General features: G+C 39.6%; 1 protein-coding gene across 4 annotated transcripts in view; it reads left to right on the top strand.

Annotated features, from left to right (window-relative positions):
- Positions 1-20,062, top strand: part of ctdspla (CTD (carboxy-terminal domain, RNA polymerase II, polypeptide A) small phosphatase-like a) — a 112,328-nt gene that overhangs the window by 64,198 nt on the left and 28,068 nt on the right. Inside the window, exons 2-4 of one of the 4 annotated variants that reach the window (XM_034168944.1) lie at positions 1,782-1,948; positions 9,523-9,555; positions 15,817-15,933. In XM_034168944.1, coding sequence (XP_034024835.1) covers positions 1,782-1,948; positions 9,523-9,555; positions 15,817-15,933 — 317 coding nt within the window. The remainder of the gene's footprint in view (positions 1-1,781; positions 1,949-9,522; positions 9,556-15,816; positions 15,934-20,062) is intronic. The other 3 variants (XM_034168948.1, XM_034168952.1, XM_034168957.1) reach the window with 3 other exon arrangements.

Below are 20,062 nucleotides of genomic sequence, written 5' to 3'. Positions count from 1 at the left end.
GAGAGCTGACATTTGTCCTTTGGTATGCTTATGTATTTTGGGTCAAGTATGAAAGCCGAGAAAATGGAAAGTTGATAGGACTAATATTTTTGGAGAAATTAGGGATATAAGCTAACAACAGTGAACAATGGACATTGTGCTGCAATGCACCATGGGAGTTCAGAGTTTTGGGGTTTTAAATATTGTTTTAAATGGTTCATGTTAGTTTAGCAGTGTTACTGATTTATTGTGTTTTTGTAGTTCAGTTGATTTAGTCAGTTTAGTTAAGTGTCATGTTGCCATTACCATGAGTGGGAAGTGTCACGGGTTTGATGTCTTCCGCCACTGTCTCTGTTTGTGGGTGTGTAAAAATAAAACCACTGCATTTAGTTGTGCAAATTCCTTTTTTTAAACAAATGAAAAAATTATATATTTTCAAATACACATTTATTTGTAAAAACCAACACACATTACAAATTATAAATGTGTGTTTGTGGATCGCAAAACACCTGTGGAAATCAAGGTATAGTTGCAGAGCATCCTTCGTGCATTTGCAGGTATTAATGAAAAAAATGTAACTCCGTAAGCTTGGTTGCTGTAAGTTTGATGGTTTCTGAGCTTCAGATACAGAAAAGGTGACTTTTCATTTTGGATGTAAAAGATTCAGTAGAATCTGACTGCTAGATATGAGCAGGTAGTAGTCATATGGCTGAATGTAATTATTGTTACTTGGTGAATAAATGCACCAAATTTGTTATAGGACATCCTTAGAGCATATCAATCAATAGCCCTTGTGGGTTTATGATAATTGTTTCATAATCAGGAAATCCAAGATGGCTGCCACACAAAAAGCGAGTTCACCATAACTTGTGAATTGAGCGTCACAGAATCATATTTGCAACCAGTTTTTAGGGTTTTTTGAGAATGTAGTTTAGAATTATGATGTCCATTTCATGATTTGAGGTCAAGGTTAAATAGTAAAGCCAAGATCAAAACTGACCAAGTTGAGTAAAGCATGTTTTAATATCACATATATGAAGGAGGTAATAATACTGAATTATAGTCAATAAAAATGTTTGATCAAAACCAGTAAGCATGACATACATCAACATTCATTACTTCAGTGATACTTCATTTGAACACGTGAATGAATAATGCAAGAAACATATAATGAAACACTTACTATTAGACAATAACTCATATATCAGTGGTTAGAATTCCTGATGTAGACTTTCTAATGGCCGTTGGAGTATATTTGCACTTGCAAACTTGATCAAGAGGCCAATAATTTGCCCTTGGCAAAGGTTATTTGTGCTTTTTTGATGGCAACATTAATTTAGAAAAGTACATTGAGACTTTAGAGCAGTGTTGTCTTTAGGATGACATCTTTTCCAGGGACTTCCACTTTCATATTTTGTGCTCTTTCTCTTATGTACTCTATATGATGTAATCTATCTTCCCGATCTCTTGGCTGATGGTTAATTAACTCAACTTCCTTCCCTAAGGCCGCTCTGAGGATGGCTATTTTTGTCCCTGAGCTTCATGTACCGATGTCTCCTTGTGATGTGTAATGTAGACCTGGCCTCATCTCATGATGATTCATGTGAAAGACAGTCGGTCTGTACCTCAGGATTGTACGCTTCTGCGTTAGGAGGATGCCGCCATTGTTCTGATCAAGACCAATGCCCAATTACTCAGTATTCAGAGTCAAGAGATGGAATATAAAGCTTCTTAAAGTTGTTAAATTTCTGACCACATTGGAATTTGGTTAACCACATTCTTTGTTTCTTCTTCTCTTTCAGTGTCTCAGTCCAACAGCAGCTTAAAGAAGCACAGGAACCGGAGCATTTTCAGTCCCTTCTTCTGCTGCTTTCGCAACTACAATGATTACCACGTGGAGCCGCCGCCCACCAACAACAAGACACACTCTCTGCCCCCGCCGCCAGAGGAGAATGGCAGTCCTCCCAAGGTGAAGCTCATTTCGTTGATGCTCTGTAGCTCACATCACTGTTTGGCTGGCGCCCAAATCACATTTGCATTGACAGCCCATACTCAAAGAAATGACAAAGTTTGCATTCACTTGCCACTAACGAGGAACATTTGTTTGGTTTTGTTGTAGAGGGCTTGTTAGGGTTTGTGTTTTCCAGCAGAGAGCCGACACCGAGAGGCTCACTAAGTTCCCTCCACAAATTTTTTCCAGCTGCTTCAAACCCGTTGAACCCAGAGGTTGTTTACCATCCGCGGCTTGAAAACATGGGCTCGCTTCCCGTCTCGCATTCTTTGACATCAGCCTACGCACCATAGACTGCTTTAGGGTTGGGCTAACTGGGGCTGTAGCTGCCCCATTTCTCCCCTCTTACACACACACATACATACACACACACAAACTAGAAAATTGTCACTTGCCAGTTTTATGTCTTCAACCTCAGTTCCTGACATTTGGATCAACTATATATATATACATACATATACAACCCCTGGCAAAAATTATGGAATCACCGGCCTCGCAGGATGTTCATTCAGTTGTTTAATTTTGTAGAAAAAAAGCAGATCACAGACATGACACAAAACTAAAGTCATTTCAAATGGCAACTTTCTGGCTTTAAGAAACACTATAAGAAATCAGGAAAATAAATTGTGGCAGTCAGTAACGGTTACTTTTTTAGACCAAGCAGAGGGAAAAAAATATGGAATCACTCAATTCTGAGGAAAAAATTATGGAATCATGAAAAACAAAAGAACGCTCCAACACATCACTAGTATTTTGTTGAACCACCTCTGGCTTTTATAACAGCTTGCAGTCTCTGAGGCATGGACTTAATGAGTGACAAACAGTACTCTTCATCAATCTGGCTCCAACTTTCTCTGATTGCTGTTGCCAGATCAGCTTTGCAGATTGGAGCCTTGTCATGGACCATTTTCTTCAACTTCCACCAAAGATTTTCAATTGGATTAAGATCCGGACTATTTGCAGGCCGTGACATTGTCTATGTGTCTTTTTGCAAGGAATGTTTTCACAGTTTTTGCTCTATGGCAAGATGCATTATCATCTTGAAAAATGATTTCATCATCCCCAAACATCCTTCCAATTGATGGGATAAGAAAAGTGTCCAAAATATCAATGTAAACTTGTGCATTTATTGATGATGTAATGACAGCCATCTCCCCAGTGCCTTTACCTGACATGCAGCCCCATATCATCAATGACTGTGGAAATTTACATGTTCTCTTCAGGCAGTCATCTTTATAAATCTCATTGGAACGGCACCAAACAAAAGTTCCAGCATCATCACCTTGCCCAATGCAGATTCAAGATTCATCACTGAATATGACTTTCATCCAGTCATCCACAGTCCACGATTGCTTTTCCTTAGCCCATTGTAACCTTGTTTTTTTCTGTTTAGGTGTTAATGATGGCTTTCGTTTAGCTTTTCTGTATGTCACAGACATTGACTCCAGTTTCCTCCCATTCGTTCCTCATTTGTTTTGTTCATTTTTGATTTTTGAGACATATTGCTTTAAGTTTTCTGCCTTGACGCTTTGATGTCTTCCTTGGTCTACCAGTATGTTTGCCTTTAACAACCTTCCCATGTTGTTTGTATTTGGTCCAGAGTTTAGACACAGCTGACTGTGAACAACCAACATCTTTTGCAACATTGCGTGATGATTTACCCTCTTAAGAGTTTGATAATCCTCTCCTTTGTTTCAATTGACATCTCTCGTGTTGGAACCATGATTCGTGTCAGTCCACTTGGTGCAACAGCTCTCCAAGGTGTGATCACTCCTTTTTAGATGCAGACTAACGAGCAGATCTGATTTTATGCAGGTGTTAGTTTTGAGGATGAAAATTTACAGGGTCATTCCATAATTTATTCCTCAGAATTGAGTGATTCCATATTTTTTTCCCTCTGCTTGGTCTAAAAAAGTAACCGTTACTGACTGCCACAATTTTTTTCCTGATTTCTTATAGTGTTTCTTAAAGCCAGAAAGTTGCCATTTGAAATGACTTTAGTTTTGTGTCATGTCTGTGATCTGCTTTGTTTTCTACAAAATTAAACAACTGAATGAACATCCTCCGAGGCCGGTGATTCCATAATTATTGCCAGGGGTTGTATGTGTGTATATATATATATATATATATGTGTATATATATATATATATATATATGTGTATATATATATATATATATGTGTATATATATATATATATATATGTGTATATATATATATATATATGTGTATATATATATATATATATGTGTATATATATATATATATATATGTGTATATATATATATATATATATGTGTATATATATATATATATATATATATATATATATATATATATATATATATATATATATGATGACACAGTCTACCCAGCTGGAAATGAGAACCAGCCTTGTGTGAGGAAGTAACCTGCAATGGACTGCTGTCCCATCCAGGGGGGAGTCATAAGGCGCTTTTCTACTACAAAGCTCCAGCACTACTTGGCTCTACTCGGTTTGGTTCCAGGCACATCCTTTTCTATAGTACCTCTTCAACGTGGGCGGGGTCAGCAGAGCAAACTGCAGTGACATTGTTTTATACGCGACACAAACATAAACAATGGCGAACTCCGTGTGTTTACTGCTGTGTGAGTTTTTAAGAGAAAGTTGCTGGCGGCAAGACAAAACACGCTTGAAAAGTACAGAAGACTTTGGGAATTCATACAACAATATAGACTGTCATCCGCTACACACTGTTAAACCCAGTGATAAGCACTGGCACCAGCTGGCTGTGGGGCTTGTATAGGACTTACTGACATTATTATATCCACCAAGGACGTAATAAAATCATTGGCATTTGTTTATTTATTTATTTGTCTGTCTGTCTGTCTGTTAGCAGGATTACGTCAAAACTACTGCGCAGATTTTGATGACATTTTCACCACAGATAGATATTAGGCCATGGAAGACTCCATTAAGTTTTGGAGTTGATCTGGATCTGAATTCTGGATCAAGATTTCACTTTATATAGGCTTTGAAGGATTATGCCAAACTACTTCATGGATTCTGACCACATTTGCACCACAGATAGATATTAGGGCATGGAAGACTCCACTGAATTTTGGAGGTGATCCAGACAGAAATCTTGGCTTGCTCTTATTAGTGCTTGTCACAGTGGGGTAGGAGCTCTAGGAATGCCATGTGTCTAGCATGTGTGTTTCCCTGGCCATTTGCCACACAATCACTTGACATTAAATTGTCACAGATCCAAATTTGGGGGATTATAATTTTTTCTCACAACCCTCTCATATTAGTTCAGAGGGCACCGTTCTTGACCTATTTTTCTGGGTCAAATCTGGGCCAGTGTGTAAAAACAGATTGCCTTGCATGTGTACATCCATCCAACTGTAGCCTTGATTGCAGTTTGTCAAGACCAAATCATTGAATACCCAGCATATCTTTGGTGGCCAACCTTGACCTACTTTTTTATGAGGGTCAAATCAGGGTGGATTCAAATTACAGTGATTGTCCAAATTCCTGTCCCTCGACTCTACTGTAAGAGTGTGGCAAGAGCCACACTCTTGTTCCATTTGCATTGGTGCACTTGCATGATGAAAAATGGATCATTTCTCCATCCAGTAACCAGAAAGTGGAAAAATTCTAAAACCGAAGGATGACAGTCCAACATTCACAGTGAGTGAAAGAGAACAGCGCTATGTAATGGAGTGTCTTCTCCAGACAGATTCATGGTAGAGTACCATACTGTTTGTGGTCTGACACTGGATGTACTGAAGACCCCAGTGCAGAGAACAGAAAGTGTGGTGAGTTCAACATTCTTTCATCACAATCTTTAAACAGTCCAAGGTCAAACTCAGAGATCAGTCAATATGGCAGAGGTATTTGTGAAGACTTAATCTGAGACAAATCCAACATATGGGCCAAAGGTCTGAGCTCTGAGGGCAAGTCAACATGGTGAAAATAATTAGGTGGGGGTGGGGTGCTCAGCAAAGACTGTTAACAGAAACATGCAATATGTCAGATCATGTTTTAGATAATCAGTCCAGGCAAACTAAATCCAAAGGAGAGAGAAAAGAGAAACTATGTCAAAGGGGAGCAAAGACTACGAAGAATATAGTAGTCATGATGGACTGTACAATGTATTGGCTCAGGGGGTCATGAGAGATGGTTGTGATGTGATGGTATTCAGATGCAAAATAACCCAAATTGCGGTGGTGTTCAAATGTTTATGGACCAGACTTTATGTAGTAGGCACTTGAAACTGACTTTAAAATGAATTTTTTCTCATTTAGAGTAAATTATGTTGTCCTGCCACTAAATACTAATGCTTGTACCTTCCCTTTGTGAGAGGAAATACTATACGAGCACACAATGTGTGCACAGGGAAATCTGTACACTCACGCCCGATTGCATCAGTGTTGCCACAAGTGCAAGTCAGCACATGCACATACATGACCATATGCTAATAATTCTGGTTACTAAATCAACATAAAGTGGTCCGTGTGTGTGTGTGTGTGTGTGTGTGTGTGTGTGTGTGTGTGTGTGTGTGTGTGTGTGTGTGTGTGTGTGTGTGTCTGGTGTGATGGATTGCCTCCCCCTCTCCTCGTGCACACTCCAAACACTGTAGTGAGGGTATGTGAGGTGAACATTTTGGTCCAAGCTTCTTCACAAACATGATTCTGCTGCCAAGGCAGGTACACAGGCCTATAAAAGGAGCAGAAATCATCTCACATTTCCACTCGTGTTTACCTGTAAATGTCCGTCATTCAGGCGAGGAATGCGCGGCCTTTTACAGACTCTGTACATGTGGTCAGCGCCAGCTGGGTCCAAAGCCCCACGTGACAAATGACTTCCCATTAATTTACGGTGAACCTGGTGAACCTGGCCATAAAAAGCCTTGTTATAGAGCGAGGCTGGTTTTTCGAGCCGGGTCTGAGTTCGCTTGATCCCATCCGCCACTCTGTTATTGCGTATCTGGACAGTTGTATTTGTTACTATGGCAGCTCTGTTTGTTTTTCAGTTCCCGCTCTCACCATGCGCGTGATACGTGCCTTTTTTTCTGTCCCTCTCCGTCATTCGCTCACCACACACTGTATAAACTGACATGTTAGTCCACCTCAAACATTTAGATGCAACCAAAGACCTCAGAACATTGAAGTTTAGTTTATGCCAACGATTGAACCATTACAGTTTGTTTCATTTCATTTAAATAAACATGCTTAATTTGTGTTTCATCAACTTCAGTAGGTGTAATCATGCTATCGTTTGAGAAACCTCTATTTATATGTGTGTTTCTTGCACTACACCTGCAAGGTGCTTGGGTCTATTTCTCCCAGACTTGCTCTGTGCCTGTAAATTGCCCCTTTTTTTGGAAAGGTAATTGGGTCAACAGTCGAAATTTTGGGTTATCTGTCTGTTTGTTCTCTTAATCCTGACAGATCTTCTGGCTGACTTTCACCACGACTGGTATGTGTGGGTTACAGTTAATCCTAAAATTTGCCAAAATGAACCCTTAAAGGGTTTTTGTTGGCAAAGGTCAAGGTCATTGGAGTCAAAAAGAAAGAAATCTGATTTTTCACCCTGATGTCCAACAAATGTGACACATATATGTGGGTTCTAGAGCTGCCGAGGCAGTGTTAAGTGTGCCAAAGGTCAGCCATTGGGACCAACGTCATATCTGTTTTTTGGCTGACTCCTCCCAGGTCTTTTTGTGGATTTCTACCAAACCTGGTATGTTAATGAAGGATGACCCTGAAATTGCCCTTAAATGATTAATTTTAACAAAAGTCAAGGAATTTGATTTTCATCCTGATTGGCACCAAATGTGGCAAATGCTTGGGGGGATCCCAGAATTGCCAAGGCAAGGTCAGTCAGAGGTCAGTCATTTGGGTGAAAGCCAAGGTCATTGGAGTGAAATGGTGAATTTCCATCACCCTTTTTGCTGACATGACCATGGGTACTATTACTTAAAAACCAGCAAACAAACCAAATTAAGCTGTTAAACATTGCATACTATGACACACTGCAGCAGTCAGGTAGCTTTCAGGTTTATGAACAAAATCATTGATATTCCTGCTCAAAACAGTTCATTTATTTGGCCCTTAAATGCTGTTTTCTTTCTTTTTTTCTTTTTTTTTTTGGTTTACTGAGTCAGACTCATAAGGTATACAGTATATGCTGGAATGAAATAGCAAAAAATCTTATGGCATGGCTATATCAATTTGTATAAAGGCCAGAATTTATTTAAATTTGCTTTCAAAAATAATTATTTATGCATGATTTTTTAAACATTTGCTTAAAGTAACTGGTTGCCTGACGCTGTTTGAGTTGTACTAACCTGTCAGGCTTTAACCCTCAAGCATCCGAGTTATTTTAGCGACTAATATGACCGCGTGGGGTCATTTAAGACCACATTGGCTTTATATTGGAATACATCCATATAAATGATTGTTTTAGGGTTCTTCATATTTACTACACTCCCTAATATAGTTGTCCAGCATCTAATATAGTAAGGTATGGAATTTGATAATTATTTCACCAAAAAGTAGGCAAAAATCTAGCAAAACTTCGAAGAGGTCACTGCTCTGCAAGACGTCAGTAACATTGAGAACTGCATTGAGATGGTCTGTTAAAGCTGCACTTTAACCACTGCAAATGAATAACAGCATTAACATCGCAACATAAAACTCTTTGTATATTGTTTCTCCGTTATTTACAATGGGAGTTGCTGTGAGCTGCTATCACTTCCTGTTCATGTCGTTCTTTGCTCTTTAACTCCCTGCTTATTGTCCTTTACAACACTGTTTGTCCAGTTTGTTCCAGAGTAATATATATAACATGTCTGATTTCGGTTTGCATTTATTAAATTCCATGCAGGTTAAACGTAGCAGACACAGATTATTTGGAATATTTGTTTTAGCACGTTTTCAGGGTCTCATGCATGCAGTCTCTTATTAATGTGATGAAAAGCATAAAAAAAATACATTTTAGTAGTATAATGTTAATTTGCAGTTGTTGTCAGGCAGATTCTCTATGCTGTTTTGACTACAGCGACTCTCTGGTGCGCAAGGGATTATGGGATATCTCAATAGGGCGAATGCTTCCCTGCTAAACAGTAACATATAATGATTAGAGTTGGCAAATTACAACACCCTCTAAAGTTATAATGTCAAAAATCTTATAGATTTCCCAAGGGTCATAAATGACCCCACAACAGTTTGGATTATAGTTGTCACATGGATCCTTGCAAAATTCTATGAGCACATGCAGGACAAACAGATTGACAAATTCATGGTGGGAAACCTTTTCCCCATCTGAACTGGAGGAATGGTTCACAAACATATGCCTGGGGTCATAAATAACTCCACTCGGTCACTTGAGGATTAAGGGATGCATTTGTTAATTAATGTATTGATGTTGTTGATTTCCTCCTAATAATGTTTTTTCCCCCACTCTATTCCTGTTTGTCTTTTTCCTCCTTGCTCCCCCTCCATGTCTCACACTCTCTTTGTCTCTGTTTCTCATTTTTTTCCCCAGTGTGACCAGGTGCAGGTCATCCCCTTCCCCAGTGTATGTATTACTATCTTTCATTTTTCTTCATCTTGTTCCATCACAGTAACATCCTCTGCTTGCTTTGCTTCATCATTTCAGCTGCATGTGTTACTAGATGTAGACACCATGTTGGCTTTCCTGTCAGTACAAATTTGGTGTCACAAATTTACAGTGCATCCGGAAAGTGTTCACAGTGTTCACTTTTCAACATTTTGTTATGTTACAGCCTTATTCCAAAATGCATTAAATGCATTTTTTTCCCTCAGAATTCTACACACAATACCCCATAATGACCATGTGAAAATAAGTTTGTTTTGTTTTGTTGCTGTTGTTTTATTTGTTTTGTTTTTAGATTTTTGCATTAAAAAAGAACAGTGTGATTTCTTAGTTTTTTTGACTCGTCATTCTCCATCATTCTTCGTCTCCATCCACTCAGTGATGGACTGCCCCATGGCCAGCCCTTAGACTTTATACTGGAAATATCATGTCATCCATAGCTTTTCTAAAGTGCAGTTTTGAAACTCAAATGGAGCAGCTCTGGATGTTAGCATTTTGGCAGTGCTAAACTGGCAGACCCATAAATGAGAGGTGAAGTGTGTGCAGCATGACTTGGACAGGATGAAAGAAACCTGAACATGCCTCCATATCACAGTTACCAAACAAGCTAAAACTAACAGATTCACCTTGGTTTGGGTTTTTCTTAACACACATTTTTGCGGACAGGGCAGTGGTTTTCTTGACTGGTGGCTTGGGTGCGGGTATTAAAAATTATGACCGGTCTATTGCCTTTGTAACCATGAAGTAACAGTGGAGCTCATGTCACCAAGTTACCAATACCTGGTAAATGTGCTAATAGTACTAACATGCAAATTAAATAACACAAAAACTTCACTCAGCGGAAATACTGTAGCACAGACTTCTTACATGGTCCATTATTACAGGTAACCATACAGCAAGACATGTTATCTCAGCTATTTGTTATGCAATGCTCAGAAAGGACAGACATGGTTGGTCCACAACCGCTAGCAGCCCTTACTAGGGGTCTGTTTTGGCAGGGTGTGGCCATGACTCACGGCACAAACTAGCTGTCACTCAAAGAGGCTATGCGCCTAATTATTCATAACTTTGTATTGTAGCTTAGAATATAACGCAATGCAAAAATGTAAAAATACCCTCGGCTGTATGAGCATTGTCTTCTTTATAATTTGTAGTTGTTTAATTAGTATCCCAGTGCAAAATATGTGTGTGTGTGTGTATGTATATATATATATATATATATATATATATATATATATACACACACACACATACCATGGTCAGTGAGACCTCCATGTCTAACTGGCGTGCATTATTTTTGTATACGAGGTCTCTTAGATAATAAACCGACCCTTTTATTTTTTTTTTTAACTATATGGATTTGAATGACATGCCATTACACCAATCATGCTTGAACCCTCGTGCGCATGCGTGAGTTTTTTCACGCGTGTCGGTGACGTAATTTCCCTGTGGGCAGGCCTTGAGTGAGATGTGGTCCCGCCCTCTCGGCTGAATTCTTTTGTTTCACACACTGCTCGAGACGGCGCGCGTTGCTTTATCAAAAATTTTTCTGGACCTGTGAGGAATATCCGAGTGGACACTATTCGAGAAATTAAGGTGGTTTTCTGTGAAAAGTTTAACGGCTGATGAGAGATTATGGGGTGTTTCTGTCGGTGTAAGGACTTCCCACGGAGCGGGACGTCCTGCAGCGCTTCCAGGCGCTGTCGTCGGCCTGTTTCGAGCTGAAAACATCCTAATTTAAGGCTTAATTCACCCAGGACATCGTGAGAGAACAGAGAAGATTCAGAAGAGGCCGGCATGAGGAATTTATGCGGACATTCCACTGTTTAAGGACATTTTTTTTAATGAAAGACGTACGCGCAAATTCGCCGAGTCGTTTCCGTGACGACTCGGCAAATCTGTGTGCGCCGCGACAGGAAAAACACCTCCGTGTTGAAAACCATTTGTAGAATTCAGGCGGCTTTTAATGGCTTTCAACAAGTGAGTAACTGAGAAATTGTTTAACAGCTTGGGCATGTTCCAACTTGCCCGTTAAGATTTCCAACTGAGGTGTTTTTCCTGCCGCGACCCCCCGCGGTTGGGTCCAGTCCGACATGCGACTCTGCCCGCACGTTCTTTCATTACAAAATGACCGTTAACAATGGAATGTCCGAATAAACTCCTCATGCCGACTTCTTCTGAAAGTTCTCTGTTCTCTGACGACTTACTGCGTCAACAGAGCCTGAAATGTGGAAGTTTTCAACTTGAAACGGCGAGACGCTGCCGCCTCGAAGCGCAGATCGCCGTCAGGCGCCATGGACCGTCCTTAAAGCGACACTACCAGACCAAAATCTCTCATCAGCCGTTAAAATTTTTACCGAAAACCAGCTGAATTTATTGAATGGTGTCCACTCAGTTGTGCCTTACAGGTTTGAAAATTTTTTTATCAAACAAAGCAACAGTCTCTGAGCCATTCCTAAACAATGAAAAAAATCGATGAGCGGGTGGACGACTCCTCACTCAAAGACTGCCCACAGGCGAATGACGTAACCGACAGGCGTGAAAAAACTCTCGCATGCCCACGAGGGTTCAAGCATGTCTGATGTAATCACACGTGATTCAAATCCATATGGTTTTTGAAAAAAATAATAAGGTCGGATACTTTTCTAATAGACCTCGTATATGCACACGTAGTTCAGTGAGTTAAGTCACTGTTATAATCACTCCGCTCTGGTCGTCACCATAGCAACACGCAAATCAGTTGGCACAGATCAGCTGTGTTTTGACAGATGAATAACAGAAACACAATAAAACACGGACTTCCAAGTGAATTTTAATATTTTTAGCCAAAATGGAAAGAGGAGGAGAGCAGACGAGAAGAACAGCAGAAGCAACGGCGTAAAGATTTAACATCGGACAAACTGGACAAGATTGAAGACGGGAAAGACACACATTATATATATATATATATATATATATACACTTAGGGGTGCCGGAAAAAATCGATTCTTATTTATTAAGATTCTGAATCTATCCAAAAGTGTATTGTTTGTCAGGCAGCGGCCTCCGTACTACTGCGTCCCCATGAGGGGAGGGTCCGGCGTGCTTCAAACATTCGTGAGCTGCAGCTTAGCATGGCAGATGAAGAGCTACTTCAGCCAGCACCGTCTTTGCTGAAGGCAAATGTTTGGGCGCATTTTGGATTTTATTATTTGCTGCATAAGAAGGAGCTTGACATGACTTATGCAGTGCGCAAAATCTGCAAAATGAAAGTCAAGTATTTCGGAAACACTTCAAATCCGCAAGCCCACATGTGACGCCATCACCTGGAGCTAAAAGAAGTGGAGCAGAGGTATCTGCCGACTACTGACCACCACTTCGCTAAACTGGCAGCCAACTCTGAACGAGCAAAGCAGATAAGTTAATTTACATCTTTAGAATCAGTTGATTAACCTTGAAAAGCTGCATTTTCTTAAACATAAACATTTTTAAGTAATATAACTATTTCTCAGAGCTTTTTCAATCGAAAACCGATTCTGAATCGAATCATCACCCCAAGAATCGGAATCGAATTGAAACATGAGTTCTTGTAAGATTCACATCCCTAATAAATAAATATATATATTACATTTATTGTTATTTACATTAATTATTAAGATCTTATTGTCTTACATAGAATTTGTACATGTTCAATAAAGCCCATCTATCAATTAGTCAATCTTAACCCTCTGGGGCTGATGGCGTCGTATACGACGGCTAAGACCAAGCTTTACTAAATTATAAATAACTTTTGAATGATATGAGATAGAAACATACTATTTTTTTGCTGAAAAGTTAACTCCGCGGACTTTCAAGTCAGCCATCGGCCATCTTTGTACTCCTCGTAGAAGCTGTGTGATGACGTGCGCAATGCGAGTGTCCAATCGGAATCGGTTCACCATCTCATGGTTTTCCAAAATCCAATCGTAGGAAAGATTTACCTCACGTGAAAAGCCAAAGATTGTTTTCAGGAGTGATATGTTACTAGTTGGCCCGTTTGAATAGCCCCCTGGGTGCTCCAATGAGTATATACTATTAGTACATACTCAGTGTGCCCTGCGCCATTACGCACAGCGATCAGTGAAAGGTTGGACATTCTAACATTATAACAAGGTCTTTGTGCAGTGATGTGTTATTGCATTATTCCAGTGAAGTTCGGACATTGTGTAAAATGTAAATAAAAACAGAATACAGTGATTTGCAAATCCTTTTAACTTGCACTTGTAGACGTAGCAACGAACTGTATTAACTGACAGTGGTTTTCTGAAGTGTTCCTGAGCCCACGTGGTAAGATCCTTTACACAATGATGTTGGTTTTTAATGCAGTGCAGCCTGAGGGATTGAAGGTCACGGGCATTCAATGTTGGTTTTTGGCCTTGCCGCTTACGTGTAGAAAGTTCTCCAGATTCTCGGAATCTTCTGATTATATTACAGACTGTAGATGATGGAATCCCTAAATTCCTTGCAATTGAATGTTGAGAAACGAAATGTTGTTCCTAAACTGTTGGACTATTTTTCATGCAGTTGTTCACAAAGTGGTGATCCTCGCCTCATCTTTGCTTGTGAATGGCTGAGCCTTTTGGGGATCCTTCTTTTATACCCAATCATGACACTCACCTGTTTCCATTTAGGTGTTCTTTGTGCATTCATCAACCTTCCCAGTCTTTTGTTGTCACTGTCCCAACTTTTTTGAAAGGTGTTGCAGGCATCCATTTCAAAATGAGCAAATATTTGCACAAAAACAAAAAAGTCTATCAGTTTGAAGATTAAAAACTTGTCTTTGTGGTGTATTCAGTTGAATATAGGTTGAAGATGATTTGCAAATCATTGTATTCTGCTTTTATTTACATTTGACACAACGTCCCAACTTCATTGGAATTGGGGTTGTAGAATCTGATATTTTTCTGTTGGTTTGTACTTTTATATTGTTTTAAAATATTGTTTTCTCTTTGGTTTTGTTTTATTTTGATGAATCTTAGCGCGAATGCATCTTTGGGTATGTGCACGGCCATCCCAATTATGCAGTCGACTCGATCAGGTTTTTGGTGGTCTACAGTGCAGTCTGCATTCTGCTGCCTCACACTGGCAATGCACCGGTACTGTGCCTGACCACACCTCATTTTAAGAACACCACACCAATGGACACACAGTTAATTTAGTTTATTTTGTTCATTTTTTAAAGAGTTGTTTATGGTCAATGATTTCTCTCGAACCCATTTCTGCTGTTTCTCCTACTGGTGAATTGATTTTGTTATTTGGATCATTTTGTCAGTATTTGAGGAGCCACAGTGACCAGTGCAAGCATCCCTTCTACTAATTGGCGTCTTCTTGTCTCTGACATGTTTGTTATTTTTGTGCCAGCATAAACCGCGCAGTGCAGAGGGGGATAAAGCGGTGCAGACATGTTTTATTAAAATGAGGGAGTGCAAAGTGAGTTGGTGGTAATTGGTTCTTAGACAGTTAACTCAAAACTGAATTTATAGACTAGTCTGTACAGTCTGACAGTACAGACTGTACTGTCAGACTGTACAGACTTGTCAGAAGTGTGTATATGTGTTCAGAGCTAAATCCAAGCATGTTTACCTCACTAAATGTAATTGCCGTTTTAAAGCCAGATACATTTTGCACTTCTGGGATGGCAACATTCATGCAGAAAAGTATGTTGAGTTTTTAGAGCAGCATACAATGCATCCGGAAAGTATGCACAGCACTTCACTTTTTCCACAGTTTTTTACAGCCTTATTCCAAAATGGATGAAATTTATTTTTTTCCTCAACATTCTACACACAATACCCCATAATGACAATGTGAAAACTTTTTTTTTTTTAGATTTTTGTAAATTTAATAATACTAAATCAAACTAAGAAATCACATGTACATAAGTATTCACATTTGCATGAAGCTCAAAATTGAGCTCAGGTGCATCCTGTTTCCACTGATCATCCTTGAGATGTTTCTATAGCTTAATTGGAGACCACCTGGGGTAAATTCAGTTGATTGGATATGATTTGGAATGAAATTGAGGTCCAAATAAATTTAAGAATCACTACAATTTTTTTCTTAAAAATTGCATCTTACAAACCTTTTCAGCTTTTTCGGATTTGGAGTTGTACATGTATACGGCAGCTAAAGAATTGTTGTGTAAATATGACTTTAAGTAAGTGTTAACTATAATGTCTGTATGTCTGTGTGTCATCCCTGAAGCCTCCAGCCCAGTTCCTGCTTCCAGATGTCAGCATATCAGACTACGGCAGGAACTGTGTGGTGATCGACCTGGATGAAACCCTGGTGCACAGCTCCTTTAAGGTATTGCTGTCACTTGTAATTGTGCGGACAACAAAATTACGCTAAGTTTATCTGTTCCTTTAATAATTTCAGTCATAGTGTTGTTATTGCACTGTTACTGTTATTGAGTCATATTGGAATTACTCTACAAAGAATGAGCCTCAGCTATCGCTGTAATAAGGTGTTGGCAGAGCAACAAATAAATCTACACTGTCTGTGCATCACGGGAGTTGTCTTCATAACTGAGATCCATCTTTGGCAAAGCTTCTTATTACTGAAACTGCACAGTTCTTTCAAAACCGTTAAAACCATCTGTGTCCAATGACAGATTTTTGGGCTTATGATTCTCTGCAACAGGTGTGAATAGCTTATTGTGGTATTACAAATAAATACGATGTGGTAAATACTGCTGAAACATTACCATGAAATACACTGTGGCCAGTTAAGGGTTAACAAAAGCCAGTGAAACCGAAAAACTGCAATATCTTGGATCTAGTAAACTATGGGCTGTGTACATTTTAAAAAATTGTGAGGTCTGCAGTATTGACTCTCAGTTATAGTGTTGATATAGTATAGTATAGTGTTAATATGTTCAAATGTTTGTTTTTAAAAGTGATTGTGCAAAATGCAATGTACAACCCCAGTTTCAATGAAGTTGGGACATTCTGTGAAATGTAAATAAAAAGAGAATACAATGATTTGCAAATCCTCTTCAACCTATATTCATTTGAATACACCACAAAGACAAGATATTTAATGTTCAAACTGATAAACTTTATTGTTTTTGTGCAAATATTTGCGCATTTTTAAATGGATGCTTGCAACACATTTCAAAAAAGCTGGAACAGTGGTATGTTTACCACTTTGTTACATCACCTTTCCTTCTAACAACACTCAATAAGCATTTGGGAACTGAGAACACGAATTCTTGAAGCTTTGTAGGTGGAATTCTTTCCCATTCTTGCTTGATGTACGACTTCAGTTGTTCAACAGTCCGGGGTCTCCGTTGTCGTATTTTGTGCTTCATAATGCGCCACACATTTTCACTGGCCGACAGGTCTGGACTGCAGGCAGGCCAGTTTAGTACCTGCATTCTTTTACTACAAAGCCACACTGTCGTAACACATGCAGAATGTGGCTTGGCTGTTGTGAAAGTGTAGTGACACGAACCCACAACAGGGGGCGCAAATGAACGGCCAATAGATGAGCCAAAAGGTAACAATTTAATGTTGTGAAATGTGCACAACGAACATACAGACAATCTCAGAATATAATTACAGTCAATCCACAAAGGTGACGTGTGGGCAGGCTCGAGGATAGAAGACGTCTGTCCTGAGAAGAGCCGGAACCACACGATTTCCGCCGCCACAGAACCTGGTGAATACTGGAGCCGCCAAGTCCCGAATTCCCAGGTGATCACCGTCCCCGACTGTCGGATCTGGTACTGCTGGCGAGAACAAAGACAGTCAAGTGTAGGTGTGTGTACACCCAGTAACAACAGCGGTGGGAATGCCACCTCCACCTCTCACTCAATAACTGCAGAGTACTGTAGATTCCTCAGGGGAAAAGAGTGCCTTCAACGCTCTCTCAGCTTTCACCGACGGAGGTACCAGTACTCCTGCAAACACTCACAATATACAAATATTGCAATCACAAATGGCTGAGGATATTACCTCCAATGAAGTATGATATCTCGGCAACGAGGTGGAGATGACGTCTGGTCTTTATGGAGTGAGAGGACGTTGAGTAGATGGGTGACCTCCGGCTGTGTCCATGGCGGCAGCGCCCTCTCGTGCCTGAAGCCCGCACTTCAGGCAGGGCGCCCTCTGATGGTGGGCCAGCAGTACCTCCTCTTCTGGCGGCCCACACACATCATTGGCATTGTCTTGCCAAAATGAGCAGGGACGTCCCTGAAAAAGATGTTGCTTGGATGGCAGCATGTGTTGCTCCAAAACCTGGATGTACCTTTCAGTATTGATGGTGCCATCACAGATGTGTAAGTTGCCCATGCCGGGGGCACTAACACACCCCCATAACATCACAGATGCTGGCTTTTGAACTTTGCGCTCGTAACAATCTTAAGCCGCTTACATGTAGAATCTTCTGATTATATTATGGACTGTAGATGATGGAATCCCTAAATTCCTTGCAATTGAACGTTGAGAAACATTGTTCTTAAACTGTTGGACTATGTTTTTTACGCAATTGTTCACAAAGTGGTGATCCTCCCCCCATCTTTGTTTGTGAACGGCTGAGCCTTTTGGGGAAACTCCTTTTATACCCAATCATGACACTCACAATTAGTGTCCTCAGTTCCAAAACACTTATTGAGTGTTGTTAGAAGGAAAGGTGATGTAACACAGTGATAAACATACTACTGTCCCAGCTTTTTTGAAATGTGTTGCAGGTATCCATTTCAAAATGAGCAAATATTTGCACAAAACAATAAAGTTTATCAGTTTGAACATTAAATATCTTGTCTTTGTGGTGTATTCAATTTAATATAGGTTGAAGAGGATTTGCAAGTCATTGTATTCAGTTTTTGTTTTTGTTTTTTTCTTTTCACACAACATCCCAACTTCATTGGATTTGGGGTTGTAAAAACTTCAGGCAGAATGTTGTTAGATATATTTGTGTTTATCTGTTATTTTGTTTTCTTTGCTATTTGTTTTGGTATTAAGTAATTACTTCACTTAATGATTATATTCTATTATTTTATCACTTAGAACAAAGAGATTCAAGTTACAATATAAATCATATGTCCCATTATCACGCGGGTTATGGGCAGGGGGAAGGACCTCCCTTGAATGCCCGCGAGGGTCAATAAGGGAAGGATTTTGCTAAATAAGGTCCACCTTTGTCACGCCCATGTTTTACTTTATAAAAATTGTTTTAGTCCATTGTTCGAGGTTCCCAACAGAGGTATTTCCTGCGAGAGAGTTCTTCAGAATCCAGGCCTGTTTTTCCACTGTGACTTTGAATAGATTTAAAGTGCAAAATAGTTTGACCTTGTACTTTGTAAGGGACAGAATTACAATCAGAACCAGGTAGAATTAACAATGTTCAGCATGTGGAAACTGTAGATCCTCAAGCGGGTACTATGATTTGAACTGAATCATGAGGAAGGTGAACATTATACCCCTACTTTTAACAACTAAGCCCCTACCTCACACCATCACCATCCTATCACGCATCACAAGACACCACCTAAAAGTTGGATTTAAGTCAACAAAAGTGACTTTGTAATATCTTAAAAGTGCAGCACTGAGATGCACCTTACAAAAGTGGGTTCACCACATATACACTTTGCACACTGTGATGCACAATATTGCAAATATGAATATGAAACTGAAATGAACACAAAATATATAACAAAATAAAGGAAAAAACAAAATTTTACTCACTAATCACTCTGGTTTGTAAAATATTTTAATGCCTCTTTTCTTGGGCAACTGGTGGTTTTTTATTTTTTTCTGGAGACAAAGAGGAAGGATTCTGTTTTTTTTTTACAGGGGCCCAGACATTAAAATTAAAATTATGGGAATGAAAACACATCTGCTTATAATACATCACGACCCATAACAACCCATGCTTTGGTATAAAAATGTATGACAAACACAAATCACACATTCCAACCTTGTAACAGACAAAGAAACTCACTCCAACAGCGGGACAGTGCACAGACAGAGCTCACGGCAGTTCAATCAATCAATCAATCAATTTTATTTATATAGCGCCAAATCACAACAAACAGTTGCCCCAAGGCGCTTTATATTGTAAGGCAAGGCCATACAATAATTACGTAAAAACCCCAACGGTCAAAACGACCCCCTGTGAGCAAGCACTTGGCGACAGTGGGAAGGAAAAACTCCCTTTTAACAGGAAGAAACCTCCAGCAGAACCAGGCTCAGGGAGGGACAGTCTTCTGCTGGGACTGGTTGGGGCTGAGGGAGAGAACCAGGAAAAAGACATGCTGTGGAGGGGAGTAGAGATCAATCACTAATGATTAAATGCAGAGTGGTGAATACAGAGCAAAAAGAGAAAGAAACACTCAGTGCATCATGGGAACCCCCCAGCAGTCTAAGTCTATAGCAGCATAACTAAGGGATAGTTCAGGGTCACCTGATCCAGCCCTAACTATAAGCTTTAGCAAAAAGGAAAGTTT

This window comes from Thalassophryne amazonica, chromosome 1 (assembly GCF_902500255.1).
Source record: "Thalassophryne amazonica chromosome 1, fThaAma1.1, whole genome shotgun sequence".
Classification (NCBI taxonomy): Eukaryota; Metazoa; Chordata; class Actinopteri; order Batrachoidiformes; family Batrachoididae; genus Thalassophryne; species Thalassophryne amazonica.
The sequence above is the reverse complement of the archived record's forward strand: the minus strand, read 5'-3'. Positions and strand labels throughout refer to the sequence as shown.